Below are 26,008 nucleotides of genomic sequence, written 5' to 3'. Positions count from 1 at the left end.
AAAAAAAAATATGACAAAAAACACCCCTTGCTTAACTCCCCATATTTTCTTGACATTGTTAATTTAATGCCAGACAGCAGGTGTTCTGTCTTACAGGTTTTATTTTCATGAGCATTATCTGTAACATCACTGCCTGACTTTTTTGGTAGCATTATTCTCAGTGACTGATGGGCATTATATATGACATTTCCCCAGTGTGTCTCCAGTGAGTTATCTGTATCACTTACTCCCCAGGAATGGAAAGACTCTGTGTAATAAACATTCTATAAGGGCTGGTGCACACCAAAACCCGCTAGCAGATCCGCAAAATGCTAGCAGATTTTTAAACGCTTTTTTTTATTTTTATGAGGCGTTTTGCTAGCGTTTTGCGGATTGCTGCTGCGGTTTTCAGTATAGTAGATTTCATATATTGTTACAGTAAAGCTGTTACTGAACAGCTTCTGTAACAAAAACGCCTGCAAAACCGCTCTGAACAGGCGTTTTTCAGAGCGGTTTGCGTTTTTCCTATACTTAACATTGAGGCAGAAACGCATCCGAAATCCAAAAAATGCCTCACCCAGGCATTTTTCGTTTCTGCAAAACGCCTGCCGCTCTGGTGTGCACCACCCCATTGAGATACATTGACCAAGCAGATCCGCAGCCGCAAGCGGATCTGAAAACGCCCAAAAAGCCGCTCGGTGTGCACCAGCCCTCAAACATCTTTCAAGACTGACAGTCAAGTTTGTATGATATTTTGCCTGACAGACATTAAGTTAAATAGGACTTGTGTGCATTTTGTGTGACATTTTGTTTAAAGGCATTCTGTGTGTCATTTCTCCAGTGACTGATGAGCATTCTAGAAGACATTTTCGGTATCTTGAATTTCTTCTATAGCCTATAGGCATTTTTGTTTAGATTGTTGACAGGTATTTTTATCAGCATTTTGAGTGACATTTTCCCTGAGCCACAAGCACTGAGACATGACATTATGGTAGGTTCTCGTGGTGGGCCGCTAGTGATCAGAACAGTCTGGTGACAAACCTTCCTCTAGAACGTAACATCAGGAGCAGGGCCTTCAACTCACTTCATTCATTCTTATTTCCATAGTAACAAGTCCAGAAACCATTCATAACCATTTATAAGGCTATGGAGTGTACTGGGTGCCATGTAGGTGCAAGGTGTCATGTGAATGTAGGGGGGCATTTTAGTACTGGGAGGAAGCTAAGGAGGTGCTGGATGCCATGTGAATTTGTATCTTTATCTGTTACAGCTGAGTGGTGGACCCATGGGGCTCTCTCTAGCAGGATATCAGGTGTCTCTGTGTTTAACTGGTGACCTGCCCAATTTGAATAGTTGGCTTGCAGTCTCCCACTGAGTCGAAATGAGCCAAGAGGCGCAGGATGGCCGGCTGTGTGCAGAGCTTGTCTTAAAGCGGCTGCACTGTGGGAGACAGTGTTCTGCATTTTCAGCATAGGAATAGGCCAGAGCGCATCCTTTACGTAGGACTGTGCTCCAACATCTGTCCTTAAAGATGGACCTGACCAGCAGAGACATGAGTGGTTGGCTAGTTATGCTTCCTGTCTGATTATCTGTAATGCTTCTTTTGAATTATGATGGGTAGCTGCAGAGCTTAATTAAAGGACACCCGAGGTGAAAATAAACTATTGATATAAACAATTGTATCTATCCTCCTTCTCCTAAAAATGACTTTTTAAGATATTCCACAGTTTTATTTTATATTTAAATCTACTTTTTAAGTTTTTTACTGTTTCATTGTATTGCTCAATGACACATTGACTGAAGTATGCCAGAGCTAAAATCTATGAATTATTGACCTTTTTATCTCTTTACTGCTCTCAGAAGCCATTTTCTGCTAGGAAAGTGTTTTATAGTTGTAATTTCTTATCAGTAAGGGTCACACTGTAGTCTGGCCCAGTCCTGACTCAGGAACTGCCACTTGCATACCTGATGTTCAACTCTTTCAGGCAGAGAAAGAAAAAAAGAAACACAACATAGTTTATATTGTGTGCTAGGCACTGTACATACACATGTCTATCTTATCATGTTGCATGTCACCTTGGGTATCTTTTAAGTTGGGAGATTTGGTTAAGAATGTTTATCTGAAAAGCTTTTCGTCACCTTGTACCAACTAGAAAAGCCCTCCAAAGGAGGGTGACAGTTCACAAGGGTGAGAAGAGGCGCCCAGAATGTAATAAAACTTTGTTAAAAACAATAAAAAGTTGAGGTGGCTTAACTCAAATGAAGACAAATTCATATCCAAATCCAAATCAAGTGCCAGAGAAGTGCAATGAGCTGTTATAAGAAGTGCAAATCAAGTGCCAGAGAAGTGCAATGAGCCGTCATAAGAAGTGCAAATCAAGTGCCAGAGAAGTGCAATGAGCCGTCATAAGAGGTGCAAATCAAGTGCCAGAGAAGTGCAATGAACCGTCATAAGAAGTGCAAATCAAGTGCTAGAGAAGTGCAATGAGTGGTCATAAGAGGTGCAAAGCAAGTGCCAGAGAAGTGCAATGAGCCGTCATAAGAAGTGCAAATCAAGTGCCAGAGAAGTGCAATGAGTGGTCATAAGAAGTGCAAATCAAGTGCCAGAGAAGTGCAATGAGCCGACATAAGGCTCCTTATGTCGGCTCATTGCACTTCTCTGGTACTTGATTTGGCCTGAGGAAGTGGGCTCAGACCCATGAAATGCATTGCCAGTGCTAATAAAATGTATTTTTTATATAATTTTGTCTTCATTTGAGGTAAACCACCTCAACTTTTACTCATTTAGTGTTTTTAACAAAGTTTTATTACATTCTAGGTGCCTCTTCCCTCCTTTATTCCAGTTCCAAGCTGCATACAATTAGCTTTTACATGTAAGTTGGAATGGTTAGCATCTCATTGACCACCTCTAGCCATAATACATCAATAACATTACTGTTTTGGACTCTTAGGTCCTTAACTAGTTGACCACTGAGGGGTTTTCCCCTTAACCTCCTCAGTGTTCCGTTTTTCCTGGATTTCTGTGCAAAAAGTGTTTCAGTTAATTTTCTTAACCTTTTTTACTGTAACTTGAAAAAGTGTCAAGCAGAGGTCTAGTATACATTATAAGTATAATAAAAGCTTAAAACATAAAATAAAATAAAACCTAAATTTCAAAATTACTCCCCAAAATAAATTTCTGATCATTTACACTTCCAAGCTGCAGCTGCTCAACCTGCACTAATACAAATGTAAAGGTGGCCAAATATCTAGCGATGATGGGCAGATTCAACCAAGAGACAAATCTCTTTCTGATCTGATTAGAGAGAGATCTGTCGGCTGCCCATTTACCGCAGGCTGATATCTGATTGATTTCAGCATGAAATCTCTTAAGAATAGGTGGAGCCCGACGCTTCACCGCTGCCCCCCTAGTGTATACATGTTTCCCCTGTTTGTGCATTTACAGTGGCTTGCAAAAGTATTCGGCCCCCTTGAAGTTTTCCACATTTTATCACATTACTGCCACAAACATGAATCAATTTTATTGGAATTCCACGTGAAAGGCCAATACAAAGTGGTGTACATGTGAGAAGTGGAACGAAAATCATACATCATTCCAAACATTTTTTATAAATCAATAACTGCAAAGTGACGTGTGCGTAATTATTCAGCCCCCTTTGGTCTGAGTGCAGTCAGTTGCCCATAGACATTGCCTGATGGGTGCTAATGACTAAATAGAGTGCACCTATGTGTAATCTAATGTCAGTACAAATACAGCTGCTCTGTGACGGCCTCAGAGGTTCTCTAAGAGAATATTGGGAGCAACAACACTATGAAGTCCAAAGAACACACCAGACAGGTCAGGGTTAAAGTTATTGAGGAAATTCAAAGCAGGCTTAGGCTACAAAAAGATTTCCAAAGCCTTGAACACCCCACGAAGCACTGTTCAAGCGATCATTCAGAAATGGAAGGAGTATGGCACAACTGTACACCTACCAAGACAAGGCCGTGTACCTAAACTCACAGGCCGAACAAGGAGAGCGCTGATCAGAAATGCAGTCAAGAGGCCCATGGTGACTCTGGACGAGCTGTAGAGATCTACAGCTCAGGTGGGGGAATCTGTCCATAGGACAACTATTAGTCGTGCACTGCACAAAGTTGGCTCTTATGGAAGAGTGGCAAGAAGAAAGCCATTGTTAACAGAAAAGCATAAGAAGTCCCGTTTGCAGTTTGCCACAAGCCATGTGGGGGACACAGCAAACATGTGGAAGAAGGTGCTCTGGTCAGATGAGACCAAAATGGAACTTTTTGGCCAAAATGCAAAACGCTATGTGTGGCAGAAATCTAACACTGCACATCACTCAGCACACACCATCCCCACTGTCAAATATGGGTTTATATGTTATCCTAGTATAGGAAGCAAGGTACAGGTGTGGCCAGTATAGGTAGCCAGGTTTAGGTGTTCCCCAGTATAGGAAGCCAGGTACAGGTTTGGCCAGTATAGGGAGCCAGGTTTAGGTGTTCCCCAGTATAGGTTAGAAAGGTACAGGTAGCTTTGTATATGTGTCCCCCTCCCCCTGTTTCCTACCCCCAGGACCTCCCCTGATCCCCGGCGCTCAAAGCATACCTCCACACAACTTGGGTCTCCTCCGTACGGATGATCGGAACCCCGATGGCGTCATGATGTCACTAACACAATTATGCCGCCGGGTCTCGATATTCCACAGGAAGAATGCTGTGAGTGCTGGGGATCAGGGGAAATCAGGGGGAGGGGACACATATAGTAAGCTACCTACATTTCTATCCTATACTGGGGATACCTATAGGCTAGGAAACCTCTTGGTCAGCATGCCCTTAATGGTGACAGGCTTACCACTTACATCTTCTTTTTCCTGACCATCACTATTACGGGCTAAACGCCAGGGAGGTTAAGGACCAGAGCAATTTTCACCTTTCAGAACTCCTCCCTTTCATTCGACCAATAACCTAATCACTACTTATCACAACAAAATGTTATACATCTTGGGTTTTTTTCACCATCAATTAGGCTTTCTTTGGGTCGTACATTATGCTAAGAATTATTTTATTCTAAATGCATTTTAAGGTAAATAATAACATTTTTTTTAAAATGCATTACTTCTCATTTTTTGGCCATTATAGTTTTAAAATAAAATGTTCCATTGTAAATAAAACTCACACATTTTATATGATTTTATATGCCCATTTGTCCTGGTTATTGCAACGTTTAAAATAATTCCCTAGTACAATGTATTATTGTTACAATGAGAATGTCCGCGCCAATAACACAATGGGCTTGATTCAATAAACCGTGCTAAGTGTTAGCACGCCTGTGAAAAGCCCTATATCACGCCTAAAGTTAGTTTAGGCGTGATAAATTCACACAGCACGCAAAGTCCCACCCGCAACACTTTGTGCGCGTTGCGCGCGAAATGGCGCATCGCGGAGCGCCGAAAACAGCGCACCCGATGTGCCTATAAGGTCGCATTTGGTGCGACCTTAACGTCGCATTGTGCGACGTTAAGGTCACACCTAATACAACCTTATAAGCGCATCGGGTGCGCCGTTTTTGTCGCACCGCGATGCAACATTTTGCTCACACCGTGCTGTGCGTGTGCAAAGTTTTGCGCGCGGGACTTTGCGTGCGATGTGAATTTAATAAACAGTGCTAACCCCCCAGTTAGCACCCTAGTTATCACGCCCAAGGTCTTTAGGCGTGCTAACTGGGTTAGCACCGTTTACTGAATGAAGCCCAATGTCTCACATTATAAGCAATCCAAACTGAGTTCGCTGCAGGTAGTTCCAGTTGTAATACGATTCAATGTGACAGTCCCGCTGCACTCTCCTCAAATTCCTACAATGAATAAAAGCAATCTCTCATAGCGTGATACTGCATAGGCATTCAAACTTCCTTCATTGCACATCAAGCATGCCTCTCCCAGTGTTTGTGAATCACACCGTGCTCACCACTATTGTGAGTTCACTGCACACCCCCTTCCAGCAGCAGCTCACTAGATCAAAAACACCTCAGTTTGCAGGTGGATCACACGCTTATTGAAATTCCTCACTGCTGCATATAAATGAACCAACCGGATCACAATCTTCAATGTATCAAAATTCCGTTTTAAAGCATAAAAAATAAACATTCAAACAACATTGCGTAGCACTGTTAAAAAGTTAGCTTCCAATTCCTCGCATTAATTGCACTTATGCGCTCTAGTGCACATCACATATCAGTTTGCCCTGCTGTCCATCTGGCTTGGTTCATCCGGGGCGTCCCGCTAGCTCACTGTAATCCCAGTTGCGGCGGTGGATATCCATATAGCGCAATCCTTCCCAGCTGGTAGGCGTGCTGACATCAAAACAATTGAGGAGTGAAGCACTGGGTTAGGAGGGGCTGATGGGATAGAGAATTTGGGTTTTAGGGGGTAGTATACTGGAAAAAAGAGGGGGGTTGGTTGGGGAACACAGTAGTATTTATTTTTAAACTTTGCATATGATTTGTAATGGATGCCTATTCCTGCTGACACATTAACTAGTTCATGGGCTTGAGGTATTATAATCACAACGTAAAAAGGGGGTGGGGCAAATGAGGGGGATCACATAATTATGTGTGGCACACTTAAAGAGACACTGAAGCGAAAAAAAAAATTATGATATTATGATTTGTATGTGTAGTACAGCTAAGAAATAAAACATTTAGGGCTGGTGCACACCAAAACCCGCTAGCAGATCCGCAAAACGCTAGCAGATTTTTAAACGCTTTTTTTTATTTTTATGAGGCGTTTTGCGGATTGCTGCTGCGGTTTTCAGTATAGTAGATTTCATATATTGTTACAGTAAAGCTGTTACTGAACAGCTTCTGTAACAAAAACGCCTGCAAAACCGCTCTGAACAGGCGTTTTTCAGAGCGGTTTGCGTTTTTCCTATACTTAACATTGGGGCAGAAACGCATCCGAAATCCAAAAAATGCCTCACCCAGGCATTTTTCGTTTCTGCAAAACGCCTGCCGCTCTGGTGTGCACCACACCATTGAGATACATTGACCAAGCAGATCCGCAGCCGCAAGCGGATCTGAAAACGCCCAAAAAGCCGCTCGGTGTGCACCAGCCCTTAGATCAGATACATCAGTCTAATTGTTTCCAGTACAGGAAGAGTTAAGAAACTCCAGTTGTTATCTCTATACAAAAAAGCCATTAAGCTCTACGACTTTCAAAGTCGTGGAGAGGGCTGTTTTCTGACTTTTATTATATCAACTGTTAGTTAACTATTTACTTTTTCTCTGCCAGAGGAGAGGTCATTAGTTTACAGACTGCTCTGAAAGAATCATTTTGAATGCTCAGTGTTGTGTAATCTGCACATATTAGTTAATGATGCAATGTTAGAAAAAACACTATATACATGAAAATAAAAATATGAGAATATTTTCTTTGCTGCTAATCTTCTAGTAATTATTCATAGTATACAACCAATTCATTATATCATATATATTTTTTCGCTTCAGTGTCTCTTTAAGGCATCAATATATTGGAATGACACGATTATGATGGAACATGAATCTAAAATTAGCAAGAATATAACTGCATATGTTTGATTTGAGCTGATTGGGGTCATATTGGATTGTAGTGAGAGGATGCCCCCTTATATGTGTAAAGTGATGAAGAGGGTTAATGACAGATGGGGCATGCATATTGAGTCTGCGTTTATCAGTGCGCAAAATTGAATCACAAGATTATGCATATTGAATGAGATTTGCAATGTATTAGGAGTTTGCTTTTTATTTTATTTCATTCTTGTATAATTAGAGATATGAACAATAATGGATATTAAGTCCTATTTTATGAATTTATTAGTTTTTAAGTTGCATAGAGTTGTATGCTAGAGTTCTATCGTATGCTAGAGAATCTATTGTAAAAAACTGCTGCCCATCCATCCAGCGATGTTTAGCAAAGTAGGCGAGACTGAACGCGCAAGCATCACTATTTGAACCAGTCAGATGAATGAGGAGTCCGGAAATGACAACGAAATGCGTAGGGCGGAGCCAGCAGGTCTGACGTCAGCACGCATATCGGAGAGAAACCATAGCGCACCGGGATTACCGGGCAGATTGATATGTGATGTGCTTGATGAAAACCAAGGATACGCAAGGGCAATTCATGCACGCAATTGGAAGCTAACTTTTTAAAGGACCACTATCGCGAAAAAAGTAGGCAGTTATAATCTGACAGAATCGACAGGTTTTGGGCCAGTCCATCTGCTCATCCGGGAATCTCAGGGTTTTCTTTGTTTTCAACAGCATTTCATGAAAAGCAGTTTAACTGCCAAAATAGTAAGATACCAGCCAGCCTCCCTACTCACTTGCACACTATTTTGGCAGTTAGACTTTGCAACTGCTGTTCAGGAAATGCTGTTGAAAACAAAGAAAACTTTGAGAATCCACCATGAGGAGATGGACTAGCCCAAAACCTGTCAGTTCTGTCAGATCTGAACTGCCTACCTTTTTTTTCACGATAGTGGTTCTTTCTTTAACAGTGCTATTCAATGTTGTTTTTAATTTGCTTTTTATGGATTAAAACTGAATTTTGATAAATTGAAGATTGTGATCCGGTTGGTTTGTTTATATGCAGCAGTGAGGAATTTCAATAAGCGTTTGATCCACCTACAAACTGAGGTGATTTTGATCTGGTGAGCTGCTGGTGGAAGGGAGTGTGCAGTGAACTCACAATAGTGATGAGCACGGGGTGATTCACAAACACTGGGAGAGGCATGCTTGATGTGCAATGAAGGAAGTTTCAATACCTATGCAGTATCATGCTATGAGAGATTGCTTTTATTCATTGTCGGAATTTGAGGGGAGCGCAGCGGGACTGTCGCATTGAATTCTAGTACAATGTATGGTACCAATATTTTATTTGGAGGTGTGTTTTTTTCAGTTTTGTGTCCATCACTAATTAAAAGCCCATATTTTCAAAAATAACAGTAATATACCCTCTTTACATACATATTAAAGTTCAATCCCTAAGGTAACTATTTATGTATTTGTTTTAATTGTCTTTTTTTATATAAAAGTTTTTTGGGGTATCTATGGGAGAGTGTGTGCAGTAAGGGGTTCGTTTTAAATGTAAGTGTAGGTCTTTTGATAAAAAAAAAAAAAAATGTATGTAGGTGTAATTTTACTATTTGGCCACAAGATATCCTCGTGCATTACTTCCCTGTCCATACTATTCGTACAATAACAGGAAGTAATGCGTGGACGTGTTACTTCCGTAATTACAATGACCACAGGCATCTCATTGATGCCGACGATCATTAACACGGGGTCTTACATTTATGAATGGGAACTGTGTTCCCATTCATTCATCTCCCCTCGAATGATTGGTGGCAAGAAAGAGCGCAGGAGAGAGCGGGAGTGTGCATCAGCAATAGACTAATATCTATGCCCCTGGGACTTTAGATGAAGTTTCCCAAGCCGTAAAAACACTGCACGCTTTGCAGTAAGTAGTTAAAGGGAGCCTGAATTGAGAGGAATATGGAGGCTCCCATCTGCATTCATTTATAAGCAATGCCAGTTGCCTGTCTGCCCTGCTGAGCTTTAGGTTTTAGTTGTGTTTGAGTCAGTATTTCAAGCAGAGTATCAGTACAGAAGTCAAGTTTATTAAAGAATTAAGATGGCAGCCTCTATATTCTTCTCGCTTTTCCCTTAAATGTGGATTTCAAAAAATTATCTTTTTATGACTGTGCCGGCCCGTCAAGAAATGTTTGTGCCTACTATAAATAACATTTTAAATAAAAATAAAATGAAAGCTACAACTGATTGCTTTTAAAGAAAACCTGGAAAGTTTGCAATGCATATTTATTGATATTTACCTCGGGAGAGGGAAGCCTCTTGATTCAAAAGAAGTTATCCTCGTCATCCTCTGCAGACCCCTTCCCCCGCTGTGACCCCTTAAGTAGAGGTCAGGTTCCCGCAGGTTAACCTAAATGTGGGTCAACTTTGGGTACTTGTTTTTATTTTAGTTGTGGGTCGGGTTGCAGGTAGCGGCCTGCGGGGGTCGGGTCACAGGTGGTGAAAGCAAGCAAGCATGAGATAATTCTGTGTCTTTTGCTTCCCAAAATCTGTGATGGCTGCTGGAAACTGAATACGTAATTACTTGTTTGCTGCTGCTAATCTTTAATGCTCCTTCCTGCTAAACGTGAGACTCCCCATCCCCATTCTAGTATTTAAGGATAACTGGGAACATATAAGTGTGTGATTGAAGATGTGTTTTTCATAGCTGGACAGTGGACAGAACTAATTTAGCCATAATTCAGTAAAAAGTTAAAAAAAAAAATCTTACACACTTCTTTGGCTTTGGCTTGTGTATAAAATAGGTTTCACTTACTTTACAGTCTTCCAATGAGACTACCAATAGCTAATTTATAATAACATGAAAAAAGCGGGTCGGGTTGCAGGTATCAGATTCACTAGAAAGCATATTGTGAGTCGGGTGCGCGGGCTGCGGGGTCAGGTGGGGGTCTGAAAAATTAAGCAGGCCTCTACCCTGAAGTGTGGCCTCCATGTGCATGCACACTACCACTGTCCTGCTCAGGCTTTCGCATAAATACCCGAGCCAAGCCTGAATCCTAAGCCCGATAGTTTAGCTCCTTAACTAGGAGATGCTGAAACAGGAAGAGGAGACAAATGCCGTGCAGACCTGCCAGAGAGGCTGTGGGGTGGGCGATACCCCAGATGTGCTAACGGGCCCTTCCTTGGCCTCAACATCTGCTGAATCGGAGTATACAGGGAGGGGTCCTTTGTATAGACCCATGTACCTGGAGTTTAAAGCTAAAATTGTGCAACTGAAAGACAGTTGCCTAGTTGATGATATAAGAAGCTGATCCACTTTTAAAAGGGAGGCAGAGGCGCTCTCATAGCGTAAAAGTGTATTTATTATAAAATTGCATAAAACAAACACAGAAGTGCAAAGTAAATGGGGCTTTAGGGATTTAATTGATATGGTGGAAGTGTGGTGCCCCTGTTGGCTGTGTGATGCGATTGTTACATCGGATAGCGGTGGGGGCAGTTATTGCATCGCATAGTCATAATGGACTGGAGTGCAATTTCCAACTTTAGATTTTGTAGTGGGCGTCACTAGTCTGAATATAATGTAATTGAAAGATTATCAGCATATGATTAATTACCTTATTTTAATGTAAAAGCGACCTGTAAATACGCATTAGCTATCCTATATAATAAAACGGCAGGTAGCCCTGCGTCATCCTTTTCCGCGTGTCCGTGGTTTTTTGCTACTGCACATGTGCGCACCACTGTTCTCTGATTGGATGAGGGTACTTGCACCTGATTGGTGCTTGAGGTTTGAAGCTACTATATAAGGGTGGAGGTTTTTTATGTTAGTGTGATATCAACATATACAGCTTGAAAAAGGTCTGGTAACCGAAACAGCGGAGCTGTCGCTGGATAGACAATTGTCATGCTGCTTTTAAATCAATAAAAGAGCTTTATATATATTACTGATGGTGCTGACTTGACTGTGGAAAACACAATGGAGTTGATGCATAGGTTGTATCCTGCAACACATCAAGTGAGGATCACATTCTGTCCTTATGAGGATCCCTTGTTGGATCCAGCAAGTGCAACCTAACAAGCATGTGCTATAGCTGTGATAGAGTGCTTGTATCCTGGACCGCATATCAAGCACTTCTACGTTGTTCTGCATTTCCACTTCAGCTGAAGATGTCTGTTTCACTGTCAACGAGCTGCTCTACCAAACATTACTAACCACAAGCAACGTCTTTGCAATCATTTTTTTTACTTTTGTCAGAAAAGAACACAGAATTATGAAGGTGCCTGGAAAAAAAGTGTTCCTTTCTCAGAAAATCAAGCTACTGTAATTTATCACAGTTGCAAATCACGTAAACAACTACAACATTTTCCCATGCAGCTGGCTCATTATAGCTGTCCTTCATCTAACAGGAACTGATTTTACATAAAGCACAGCTGTTGATTTGGATTCCCTTTAAAAAGGAAAAGTGTCCTTTTAGATTGATAATGGGACACTGCAGACAAATGGGTCTGCTGGAAATGCAATGTCATGCCAGAAAACGCTACAGCAGCATTCACTGCACTTTCATTGTAAGCACTTAAATGTAAGTAATCACCGCTCCAGATGGTCTGATAGCTTCAAATAATTAGCAGACATACTTCAATAACCAGTGCAAACCATACAATTAGAGAAAACAAACTGTAGTAAATTAAATACATATTTGTCAGCTGGTACTGATTTCCATGCATAGTTTTTGAACCAATCCAACATTTAATTACAGTTCTCAGTTCATATACCGTGCTATGAGTCGATTGATATGCCCTGTCTTGGATTCTAATTTTGTAACAATGCTTATTTACTGTTGACTCTTACCATAAACTGAATTGCACTTTTTGTACCTTGTTGAGAAGATATTATAGTTTTTGTCTGAACTTTTGTTGCTGTTTTGTTTCTGTCAGAACTAAAATATAGCAGTTGCTATCAGTTATATATCAGTTGCTGTCAGTTATAACTGAAAGGACAACTGATGAGAAAAGTAATGTCCATGTTTCCCTATGGCTCAAGTGGGCGATACTACAGTTTAACAGTGTGCTGACCAGGAAGCTGTTGTGGGGTAGTGGCCATTTTCAAAATGGAGGTCGGAGAATTCCATTGACCACAGTGGAAAAAACAGAATACAAAGAGAGGAGAAAGAGATTGATGAGTAGACTACAAGGAAGGTAAGAATGACGTGTGTATGTTTATTTTGACTTTTCATTTTCAGTTCAGGTTTGCTTTAAAGGGAACCTGAAGCGAGTGAAATTATTTAAAATAAACACATGATGTAGCTGCAAATGAATATTACATACTAACCTCGCTGTCAGTTCCTCTCAGAAGCTCACCATTTTCTTCTTACAGTGATACCTTCCAGTTCTGACAATATTTTGTTAGAAACTGAAATATACCAGTTGCTGTCAGTTATATATCAGCAGCTGTCAGTTACAACTGAATGTGCAAGGTAATGTCCATGTTTCCCTAAGGTTCAAGTCAGTGATATTTCAGTTTAACAGTGTGCTGACCAGGAAGCTGTTATGGGGTAATGGCCATTTTTAAAATTGAGGATGGAAAATTCCATCGATCACAGTGGACAAATGGGACGCAGGAGAGGAGAAAGATTGAGGAGTAGACTACATAGGAGGAAGTATGACCTGTGTATGGTTATTTTGACTTTTTATTTTCAGTTCAGGTTCTCTTTAAGCCTGAATAAAATCAGGTTAACTTACCTGGGGCTACTTGCAGCCCCCTACAGTCATCTTGTGCCCACGCTGTCCTTACGAAACCCTCCAGGGAGCAGTGGAGGCCCCCTTAAAGCTGAGCAGGCACGCGTCTCCATATCACGTCAATGGGAACGTTCTGCGCATGCGCAATATGGGAAAATTGGTACTGCGCATGCCCAGAACAATCCCAACATCGAGAGCGTGATCAGTAGCATCCAACTAGCAATGACCGGCCAGCTTTGAGGAGGTCGCCATTGCTGACTGGAGGGTTCCAGGGTGGCAGGCACAGGATGACTGCAGGGGACTGAAAGAGGCCCCAGTTAAACTCCTTTTTTTTTTTTTTTTTTTTTTTATACTAAATAACTCTTTAAGAGTTTTCCTCCCATACCTATTTTAGTGATGACTATGACAGCAATGAATTGCAACCTTACATTCTACAGCTAGCACAGATAAACAGATAAACTAAACACGTACTGAAATGCTTTTGGTTCAGTTGTTAGCTTTACATATATGAACGAGGGAAGACTGTGAAGCTGCAACTCACAGACCACTATACACAAAGAGGCAAATTTGGCAATAGCCTTGTTTCAATGTATAAAAGGATTGCCCGAGGAATTAATAAATTATCAATTCTTTCCCGTTACAGAAATCTTTAGTTGGGAACCTTTCTTGTTTCCAGGCCAAGACAGATTTTTCTGATCAAAATAAAGAATTGTTCATAAAAGCTGCTTACGAAGCTCTGCTGCTTGTAGAATCTGACTTGCTAACTCATGGCTTCTGCTTATAGAGCTTACCCATTTTCTTACTTCTTGTTTCCTCCCTATTCCTTTACATTGTTATTTCTATTAACTGCAGAGTGTTTTGTAATAATACACTGGGCCTGATGCACAAAGGGCCAGTAAATGTTACTGGCAGCAACCCAAAGGAGTACCGGGGTAATGCGTACGTTACAAGAGCCAACGCACACGTTACAGTGGCTCCCCTGGCATTAGTACTGGTAAAATTGTTGTGTGCTGCCTGCGCACATCAAATTTACTGGTCCTTTGTGCATCATTTATTAGTCAAGACTACACACGCAATAAGGTGTGGGTAAAAATAGGTGCTGCACAAGTTAATTATAAAAGTATGAATATTACTGAAAAATTTAACGGGTACCAGAGTTCCTCTAGAATAGCCATACTCAGATTTAACCAATTATCAGGGGCAGTGATGTTATATAGCAGCAGTGATTTCTTAGTACGGCTACTATCTGGAGTGCCGTACTTGAAGGGTAACTGCAGTTGGCTAATTTAGGAATTGTGTTCTGTTAGTATCCATGAATACTGACTCTGAATACTAACTTTATTGAAACGACTGTTAAGGTGACCATTAGCAATATAATTCCACAGTCAATCAATTATTTCTGTGCCTATTAACAGCTGTATTCCTGCTAACCAATACAATCAGATCAATGGGATTGATCCAAAAAACAGATCAATTCCATTAATCTAATTGAATTGGTTAGTGGGAGTTCACCCGTTAATCGTTTCCGATCAATTACTGCTGCGATCTAAAGCCGCATCTACACGCGTAGATGCGGCCGCGATGTTTCTTATCAATCGAGCCGCTGATGATGATGAGATGATGATAAGATCCGACAGGACGGATCTCCCCACCGCCGATTCCCTGTTCACTCCCCGCGAGGGGACAATGGCAGGGAATCGAGTGGAAGATAAGCGGCGCGGGGACGAGTGAGAATCGAGCGGGTATTGATTCCGGTGCACGCGCGGCGAGCGGGGACGCGAAAGAGGCGATCCGGCGACTAATCGAGCCGCCGGTTCGCCGCCTCATGTACACGTGTAGATGAGGCTTAAAACCATTGATTGGCCATGGAATTGTATGGTTAATGGCCACCTTATGGGCTGACTTATCAAGTCTGATACAAAGAAAACTGAAGGAGAATTAGGCCATTTGTCATGAGCAAACAGTCAGGTTTCAGGTGTTCACTGAGGCCAGTTCACACTTGTTTTAAAAACGTATCTGTTGCTCTGTTTTTGGGCCCGGACCAAACACAGAGACACGGATACCAATGTTAAAAATAGCAGCTGTCTTCACTCATTTAAAAAAAACTGATCTGGGAGATCTGTGAAGAAAAGCTGAACGCAGAGTCCGGATTTGTCGGGACTTCGGATCGCTCCTGGATACACAGAGGAGTAGTGAAGGCAGTACAAAAACGGATCTCCCTTTACATACGCTACAGAAAAGGAAGCAGCTCCGGATTGCTATGCTGGAGGGGGTAGCAGGCAGGAAGGGGGCGAGCGGCACAGCAGTGGGAAGAAAACCATGGGAACCCCCCATGAGGAGATGGGCTAGTCCAAAATCTGTCGGTTCTGTCAGATTTCTAATACTTACTGTAAGTGACAGCAACATAGGAAAAAAAGTAATTTAGAGGTATAGCTCATTTTACTCTGGAAGAAATGTTCTTCTTATTTCTATATGTTTACATATATTTTAAATTTTTGCAACAGAGGTCCTTTAATTAACCCTTTGGGGACCGGCTGCCTAACCCCCCTTAAGGACCAGTCGATTTTGCTGAAGGGGGGGTAGATTTGTGGGGTAAGGCAGCCGGATCCCCCGTGCAGTTGGCTAGGCTTGGGGTCCCCTGTGTGGCCAGGTGTCCCCCTGTATGCAGTAGCCATTACTCACCTCCCAGGCTCCAGCAATGAGCCGCTGTGGACATCTCCGCTCTCGCCGGCATTCCCGCTCGTACTGCCACTCATTTCCGGGTCGCGGCTTGATGACGTCATCAAGCCGGGACCCGGCACTGACGACAGAGAGAGCGGGGATGCCGGCTAGAGCGGTGGGGGGCGCCGATCGTCATGGGAACGGCAGGAAGGTGAGTGGATCCTCTTCTTCCCCCCTTCCCCTGCAGCTGTCAATAGTGATCACTATGATCCGCCGGCGATCATAGTGATCATATTCCATACGCGATGGCTTCTATTCACTGAGGGGAGATGTCAGCTGTCACATGACAGCTTAATCTCCCCTCTCGGGTGTGCACGATCGCGTCGGGAGTAGAAATGGCGGGCAGCATAGATGCTATGCCACATCAGGCTAGAACAGTCACAAGTCCTTAACCTCAATAGGTTAAGGACTAAACTTTTTTACTGTGGTTATTTGTACACACTTGCAGTCACACAGCTGCTAATTCTTGAACTTTTATGAGAGAGCTGCAGATGTTAGCCACATAATAACACACAAGTGTTTAAAAAAAAAAATCACTTTAGTTGTTCAGTGCTCTACTCTAGCCTCCATGCTTAGTAAATCTACCCCATTATAAAACTACCAGCTGCAGCTCAGAAAATAACTACCATATATACTCGACTGTAAGTCGAGAAATTTAGGTCTGATCTACTTTTGTAAAGTAGGGAGGTCGACTTATACTCGCGTCAGACCTAAATTTCTGACTTGTAGCCGAGTATCAAGCCACCCCCCTGCTCTGCATCTGCTGCATTCTGCCACTGTAGTGCTGGCAGCCAGACAGATTGGTCGCCATTATGTCACTTCCCCCTGCAAGCAGGAAAATGGACTGACCCACGCTCATTACTGATGCCCTCCGGCGGCTGCTGAGAATGCCTGACCCCCACTCAGCACGTGATGCTCCGGCGGCTGCGGGGGTAGGAGCCGCTCACTGTGGCCATTGTATCTGCTGGCTAAGATGTCTAAAGCAGCTCTCTCCCCAGCACTCGCTGTATAAACAGTGCTGACACTTCAGGGGGGAGCGGCAATTAGACAGGCTGGGCATGGGACAGTGGTGGGAGCGGAGCTTAAATCGCTGATGTCCTGTCAAGAAAAGCTGCTTGCATCAGGGACAGGCTGATGAGGACAGTGATTGGTAGACGCTCTAAATCCCTCCGTTCCAGCCACCGATCACTGTCCTCGCCAGCTGTCCCTGATGCAAGCAGCTTTACTTGGCAGTACACTGGCAAATTTAAGCTCCGCCCCCCCAGCCGCATCACTGTCCCATGCCCAGCCTGTCTAATTAACGCTCTCCCTGAAGTGTCAGCGCTACTGATACAGTGATTATAGCGTCACTGTGCAGCGCCAGGGAGAGAGCAGCGTTATTGATTCCAGCCGCAGGTATCCATCCCAGCCAGATCTGAGGCCAGATACCTGAAACAATTAACCCTTATTATCTACAAGCATATTTTCAACACTGTGCTGCTGTTAATGTTATGAATTAACACATTAACAGCAGCACAGTGTGGGGAAGATGCATGGAGATCATGCAGGGTCATTTGCTCCAGGTATCTTGCCGCATACATGTAAAAACAACATATAAATAATGTACAGTAATCTTCTTAAAGGATATATTACCACAAAATATATGAAAGAACGATTAGTATCTGTGTTGGGAGTTGTACAGTGGGTCGACTTATACTTGAGAAATCAACAAATTCCAGCTTAAGAGAGTCAAATATTGCGGTCGACTTATACACGTTGTCGACTTATATTTGAGTATATACGGTAGTTGCAGTAAAGACAGACTACTGCATGGCAAACATACTGCAATCATCTGGTAACCGCAAGCCAAACATGGCAGTTAATACAGACCTCTTAAGGTAGTCATAGACCTGATAAATATGGGCAGCTTTGACAGAGACAAATTTATCTTTAATCAAATCTGATTAGAGATAAATTTGTTTCTTTGTCAAAGCTGCCCATACACTACAGGCCGATTCCCATCTGATTTCAGCATGAAATTTTCAGGGAATTGTCTGAGCCCGCCGCGTCCGCAATGCTGTTGCCCCAATGTATAAATGTGGCCCCCAGTGTGTGCATTTATACATTACCTGTCCTGTAGCAGCCTCCATGCGGTGTCCATCCATGAGACGTCGGGCTCTAACAGCCACATACATGCCTACACAATAGCGTTTGACGTCAGACCATATGCACTGCTAGCGTGTATGAGTGTATAGAACCCGGAAATATGGACGCTGTGTGCAGGCTGCTACAAAACAGGTAATGTATAAATGCACAAGGGGGGGGGTCACATTTATACATTGCGGCGGCAGTGGCAGGGGTTTCATCGTTTGCTCAGAAATCGGCCACCGTACCGCCGTACACCCGACCAACCAACTTCGGCCCGATATCTTGCAGCTTGCGCGTTCGACAATACGACCAATTTTTGTTTGGAAATTGGTCGCTTTGTCAGTCAGGCATACACTTGGCGGTACTGATGATCATCCAATTCGATTATAATAATCAAATTGGATGGTCGATCAACAGCCAAGTCGTCTGATGTATGGCCATCTTTAAGTATTGTGATCTAGTTTAGCTTTTTTCAATTAGCATTTGACATATTAAGATAATGTACTGTCACTTACATTCTTGAAGAAACTGTTGCAGAGGATTTGAAGACTCTGAGGGAGGCCGTGCGGAATGAGCTGACCTTTTCTCTTTGTCTCCTTTCTTTTTCCCAATGTCCTTTAAGTCTGTTTTCTCTGTAAAATAAAATTGGATGGTTGCCGGAGGACCAAAAAAAAAAACAAGTGAATCAGGTAAAATTATTATAGACTGAATAAAAATAGAAAGAGCAATTACTGGGATTCAGCTAAGGGAGTATCGACTACAGGAATTTTATTGGTACAAAACACATGCATAAGCCAAATTTAATTTTTACATTATATAACTTAGAATAGAAAATGAACTCACAAAGATCTTTTATATTTTATTATTGATAAACTATGGAAACGAAACGCTGCAAAGTAGATTGATAACTGATAAACTTCCACAACTTGTTATATAATAAAGAGGCACTTGCATCCTCTAGGACCCCAAACCAGCACATTATGTCTTCATTGGAAAATTCTGATCATGCCACTTAAAGCAGTTTAGAACTCTGACAAAAATGTGTTTCCTACTTTTTATAACCCATACAATTATCATATTTGCTTTTGTGCCCAAGTATTAATATTGATTTAGATATTATAACTTCCCAAAGTTCAGTTAATTTACTTTGAAAGCTGCTGGTGCATTTTATTCATAACTGTTGTCATTCTGTTGTAAATGCTGCCAGCAGTTATTTCTGACCTGTGTTTCACTTCAGCACTCATCAGCTGAAGTCCTGCACAGCCAGAGAATGTTTACATAAATGTATCAAGTAAAGAATGTGTACACAAGATAAGATTATAAGCAGTTATAAGCAGTTATCTCTGCAGAAGAAAGAGTCAGCCCTGTGATATAACCCTTTGAATGCTGTTTTACTAAAAAAAAAAAAAACATTGTGTTAGTATACTATATGCTGTAAATAATCTTTTAGAGCAAAGAAGAAATTCTGGTTTATATTCCGCTTTAAGCTTTTATTTGTTTATAAATTGCAAGTTCTATTACAATGGTATATTTGTGGCTGCTTTGGGGCCATTCATATGTTGAGCTGAAAACTAAAATTATAATAGGAGGTGGAGAGTGGAAGTGATCAGACAAAGTGAAAAATAAGGCAAGTCAAAGTAAAGCAGGTAATTTCAGCGACGGCTGCGATTTTCACAACCGTTTTTGCGTGTCAGATTACTTTTTTCACCAAATCGCGCAACATGGTTTAACAAAAATTCGTAAAACTATGTTTAACGATGCATATCAGCTGCAGCGATCATTAGTTTTTGAATGACCGACATGTCTGATTCAGTCGTTGAGGATCTTTGTGATTCTCATTGACTTGCGAGGGTTTTGCAGGGATCATGTAAATTATTGTTTCCGCAATAGTTTTTTTCTGATGCCACAAACTACACTTGCAGATTCAGCCAGATGGATCGGGAACCGATATTTAGTCAGCGGAGATCTCCAATCCATCTGGCCCTGATGTGCCGGTGGGTACTTAACTTTAGACCACAACGTTAATTGCGGGTATAACGGCGCCAAGTGGGTAATTTGGGTGCCGGTGTTGCTCAATAAATGTAGTTTATACGTGACAAAGTTATCAAGGAGGGTGTGTTTAGTGGGGAAGGTGATGCTGGCAGAGATTGTGGTGGGGCTCGGGTTGGTTAGGGATCGATAGAGTGAGGTTTAGCAAAAGTAAAATATCAGTAATAATTACAGATATTCTACTATCATACTACCCATTGCCCAATATTAGAATATTGGTAATTTTACCGGTATTCGACTACCGGCATGTCCCATCACCCAAATTACTGTGGTACCCTTTCAGATGTTCGCAGCCCACAGACATACAGTACAATTCTGCCCTATGTAATAAACATGTTTGTAATAAACCTGAGAAAACTGAGGGGGGTGTAAAATGTTACTTCCTGTTTTGTGCATACTTTTTGGGTAAGCAGTGAACCAATGGCACAAACACAGAGATAAGAATAAGAACCCTGAGAGATTTTCAATGCCAAATCATGTATTGCTTACATTGGTTACACTGATTTTTTTTCCCCAGCAGGATCAGAAAGTTATAGTAGCTCCAGATTGAAACTGAAATTTAGCTGATTAGAAATCACTTGTCTGACTAACAGATAATTAGACAGGAATCCTGTATAGAAAGACAGTGAGGATGTGCAAGATATTGCCTAGCAGCTGTTCAGAGTGCTGACATCACTAGAAAGACAGCAGCATTGACTGAGACAAGAAAACTGGCAGCGGAGATGTAGAAAGCTATGTGAAATGTGAAACAGGGGTTATTAGTTAATGGTTAAGGACAGATATGTCCAAAGTGCAGAAGTACAGAGGAAGAAATGACAGATTAGCTCCCTGACATGTACTAAGTACTCGACAGATTAATAATAATCATAATTTTGCTTGCCAATAACGATACTGTTTTTGTGCTTCTCTAGCTTTCAAGAATGATGAATATATTGTAAGATAATGAACGGCTCCAATAATCCTGGTAATCCTACAAAATGCTACATAGGAGCATGCAAGTAGCTGTTCTGCAACTGTGCTGTCAGGCTTGGCCTTCATCAGGAATTACCTGGACTATTAATATCAGACTATCCTCACATGGCATAATGAATGGCCTCAGTGGCGTAGCTAAGGAGCTGTAGGCCCCGATGCAAGTTTTACATTGGGGGCCCCCCATACTCTCTATACATAACAATTGATATGACGCAACTACAGTGTCAGAAGTGCAAGAAGGGGATGGGAAGCAGTTTGTTAATAATTACCACTATTCAAAATATCTATAGAAGTGATTATTATGAGCACAGGACCAATAGAAAGCTAATACTGCAGTTGAGGGAAGGCCCCATGGTCGCAACCTCTGCACCCCCTATTGCTACGCCCCTGAATTGCCTATTTCATTAGTATCAGGCTTCCCTCACATAAGCTGTGTTCTACAGTTCAATCTAAATGCATATGGCCTTGGCAAGAAGTAACTCCAGGACACTAAAATTCCGTTTTTGAAAATTGGGAAGAGAAGAGGGTATTAGAAATCCGTACTATGTTTTCCCGTGCTGAAACTTCTTTTCATCAGTGTTTCCACAATTGTCTAAATTAAAGAACTATTAAATCTCAATGGCTTTAGCATTGAACAGGAGAAAAGTATGTAGCTTATACAATTTACATTTTCTTGCCCATAGTTAACAGCTGCAAACATAGTAAAGGAACACTTAAGCCAACCTAAAAAAATGAGTTTTACTCACCTGGGGCTTTAACAGCCCCCTGCAGCTGTCTGGTGCCCACGTAGACTCGCTCCGATGCTCCAGGCACTGCCGGCAGCAACTTCCGGTTTCGGCGACAGGAGCCAACAGGCCAGCAATGCGAGTGATTCTTCGCGTTCCTGGCCACAATAGCGCCCTCTATACTGCTATTGCGGCCAGGAATGCGAAGAATCGCTCACGTTCCCGGCCTGCCGGCTCCTGTCGCCAAAACCGCAAGTGGCTGCCGGCGGGGCCAGGAGCATCTGAGCGAGTCTACGTGGGCACCGGACAGCTGCAGGGGGCTGTTAGAAGCCCCAGGTGAGTAAAACTCACTTTTTTTCAGTTGGCTTAACCCCTTTGCATCCAGACCTTGTTTCCCCCTCATGGACCAGAACCGTTTTGACGTTTTAGCCATTGCCCTAGTTAATTAGCATTAACTTTATCCCTACTCATGACACTTAAATGATCTATATACCATTTTTTTTCAAGACAAACTAGGCTTTCATTGGGGGGTATTTTGTAGTAAGAAAATAGTTGTTTGCTATTAATTTTAATGGGAAAAAGAGGAAAAAAATAAAAAATGCATGATTTGTCAGTTTTTACCATTTCCAGCATAAAAAGAAAAAGTGCTACTGTCATAAAAACCATGCCACTAGTATTATGTCAGAATAGATAGCCAATGTCTCCCAAGTATCAGCCCCCCCCCCAGGATAGTCAGATATGTCCCCAATATAAGCCCCCCAGTATAGTCAGATGTGTCCCCCGCATTTGCCACCCCCAGCATAGATCGTCAGATGCGCCCCTAAGAATAGTGCCCCTAATTATAGCCAGATGTGCCCCTGGGATCAGCATTCCCCCATTTTAGCCAGATATGCCCCCAGGATTAGTAACGGCCCCCATCATAGCCAAATGTGCCCCCGGTATTAGGTTATCCCCTTCCCCCAGGGTAACCAGATGTGCTTTACTATTAGACACTCCCCCCCCCCAGTTAGCCAGATGTCCCCCAGTGATCTTAACATCCCCCCTTTTAAACACCCCCTCCCCCCCAGGAACGATAGCCAGATCCCACCCCCCCACCCCCCTCATCAGGCAGCCCCCTCCATCCGCAAATCATTAAAAAAATCCACCAGCAAGCAGCCTCTCTCACCTCGCCTGTTTCCTGCGACTATCCTAAAGCCCAAGCCTCCGATCCTCGCTCTGCAGTCAGCCTCGCTATGCCGAATATCCGGTCCCGGCTTGATGGTCATCAAGCCGGGACCTGGATATTCGGCATAGCGGGGAAGAATGCAGAGCGGGGATCAGGTTTCAGGATAGTCACAGGAACGAGGTAAGGTGAGTGAGGCTGCTTGCTGGAGGATTTTTTTAATGATTTGTGTACAGAGGGGGACAGATGAAGGATCGCTGCAGATGACTACTGCAGCGATTGTTCATGGTAGGGGGGTGGACTAATTGGCTATAAGGGAACATGTTCCCTTTCGCCAATAAGTAATGCAGCTGACAGTGCCGGGGGGTGCGCTCTGCAGCGCCCCCGATCGTGCACAGCAGGGACGCAAGCTGAATCAGTATATATACGTCATGGTGGCTTGGAGGGTGCCACAGATGACGTAGATATACTGTAGCGGTGGAAAAAGTGGTTAAGTGACCCTTTAAATACTCTCTCATGCTAACTGGCTGACATCTGTTTGAGACTGGATATAATAGGAGACAAAATGAATATCAGGTAAATCAAAGCCTTATAGAAGATGTTGGAACCTTAAAGTAAACCAGAGACCAAATAACAGAAAGAATCGATACTTACCTGAGGCTTCCTCCAGCCCCATAAGCAAGTCTGAGTCACTCGCCGTCCTCCCGCGGTATGCCATTCAGCCGCAATCAGCCCCCCCGGTAACTGGTACAGTTGAACCATGTGTCACAACCAGAGTGACAACACAACAGTCAGTTAAGTAACATTTCCAGGAGAAGGACAGCCACCACATTTTTTTATTTTAAAAAGACTATAATTTAGCATAAGGAAATCTGAAAGATGTAGGAAGTAAACGCAGATGTTTTGTATACAAGCCCTAGCTGTATCATGTTAATTTTAAATTCTTTCCCTATTATGCTCACTAATTAAGCAATATGGCATGTAAATTGTTTCACCTTTGTTGGCTTTCTCTGGTGGCTTTATAATTATAGGTATGGGTATCTCAGGTTTAAGCTCTGCTTGTTTGTTGTCATTCATTTTTAGTTCAGCCACAGCAGGCTTGCATTCAGGTGTTTCATCAGAAGGTAATTTAAATTCAGGAATTGTTCTTTTTAAGAGGTTCCAGACTTTATCGAGATAATCATTTCTAAAATAGAAAAAAGTATTAAAACTCTGTGAAGGAAAAAAAAAACAATATTTATGCTGACTTCAAAGATGAATATTCTGCGAGGGGATTAATCATAAATATTCACAAAGATAAAAATGGAGCTGACCAAAAGATATGCGTGTTCAAGTATTACAGATAAGGTATATCTAGTATACTTTAACCTTCCTGGCGGTAACGTAGTTCGGGGTTAAGCCGCGCAGGAGGTTTTCTCAGGCCCTGCTGGGCCGATTCGTGTAATTTTTTTTGGCTGGACGCAGCTAGCACTTTGCTAGCTGCGTCAGCATACCGATCGCCGCCGCCCCGCGCTCGATCGCCGCTATCCATCGCGCCGTGGTGGGATTTCCTATGTTGTTATTCACGTTGCCTAGCAACTGGGAGAAGTGCTCAGGACACAGGACAGTTGGAACTGTGTCTCATGCTCCCTGTCACCTCCTTTCAACCAAAAAGATGGCTGCCATCATGAAATCAAACATTTGCCTGTTCTTTTAAAACAGTGTGGGTAAGAGATTATATTACCTATCTATTTTAATTAATATAACTAATGTAACTTAATGACAGTATGTTTGTTTAGGCTGGAGTTCTTCTTTAAGCTTATATATACTGGAACCACAGGGGGTACTAACAGAGATGGGTGCTCATACTGCTTCATGTTAGAAATGCTGAGGAACTCTCAGCACTTCAGTAACCCTTGTTTGCTGAAGTTCTGATAACATCTGCATAAATATAATAAGTGTAGATACACACATTACAATCAGGGCGGTAAGTAAATGCATTTGGTGTGGGAAGAATAGGCAGTGGGATTTGGGTAAGCTGCCAATTTTGGTAATATGATGCTGGTTTGGAGATGTTTAGCACAGAAGATAAGGCTGGCGGATTGGGTGCCAGACAATGAAAATGACAATTATGAAAAGTGAGTTTAAAGTGACACTGGAGCGAAAAAAAACCCTTATGATATAATGAATTGTATGTGTAGTATGGATAGTTAATATACCATAGCAAAGAAAAGAGTCTCATATTTTTATTTTCAGTTATATAGCTTTTTGTTATAACATTGCATCATTCTCTCATATTTGCAATTACAAATCACACTCTGCATTTTAAACTATGAAAGAGAGCAGAGCTAATGACCTTTTGAACTCCCCTGCAGTAAAACCTTATCTAAAGTGCCCTCAAAACTAACCTTTTCACTCTGGCCTACCACCCCTCACTAGTGCTCTAGACCTGTAGCTGAACTCTGGTCCCCTACCTTTCGTGTCCCTACCTCTCCCTCTAGATTGTAAGCCTTTGGGCAGGGTCCTCCTCCTTTTGTGTCCTACCTGATCATGCACCTCCATTACTGTGAACCCATGCTATGCATCTGAGTGAACTCAACTTGCCTAACCCCCATGCTCCATCCAGTGACTGACTAAGTATTACCTTGTACTCATACTGTGCTGCGTGATCTGATTTTTCTTGTATTCCTGTATTGTCGTATTGCTGTATGTAACCCCTAAATATAGTCTTTAACCTTAACTAATGTCAGGCACTGCATAATATGTTGGCGCTTTATACATACAATAAATAATAATAATCTAAATCTGTCTCTGAGTGTTTCTTTGAAGTATAAGTGCTTCAGAAAATTGGACTGTCTCTGAACCAAGTTAGGTCTGAAATCTCAGATAACCTTTTTTGCATAGATAACAACTGAATTTTCTTAACTCTTCCTGTAATAGAAAAAATATGAGACTCGTTTCTTTACTACTAATGCTGTATTTCTTAGCTGTTCT

At 42.2% G+C, this 26,008-nt stretch overlaps 1 protein-coding gene across 3 annotated transcripts in view; it reads right to left on the bottom strand.

Moving 5' to 3' along the window:
* The window catches only part of ADGB (androglobin), a 480,816-nt gene that overhangs the window by 290,096 nt on the left and 164,712 nt on the right, over positions 1-26,008 (bottom strand). For all 3 annotated transcript variants that reach the window (XM_068231985.1, XM_068231986.1, XM_068231987.1), the window contains exons 8-9: positions 24,031-24,221; positions 18,643-18,759 (exon numbers count right to left, since the gene is read on the bottom strand). In XM_068231985.1, coding sequence (XP_068088086.1) covers positions 18,643-18,759; positions 24,031-24,221 — 308 coding nt within the window. The remainder of the gene's footprint in view (positions 1-18,642; positions 18,760-24,030; positions 24,222-26,008) is intronic.

The sequence above is a fragment of the Hyperolius riggenbachi genome, chromosome 4 (genome assembly GCF_040937935.1).
Source record: "Hyperolius riggenbachi isolate aHypRig1 chromosome 4, aHypRig1.pri, whole genome shotgun sequence".
Taxonomy (NCBI): domain Eukaryota; kingdom Metazoa; phylum Chordata; class Amphibia; order Anura; family Hyperoliidae; genus Hyperolius; species Hyperolius riggenbachi.
Note: the sequence above shows the minus strand (reverse complement) of the source record. Positions and strands in the feature narration are given on the sequence as shown.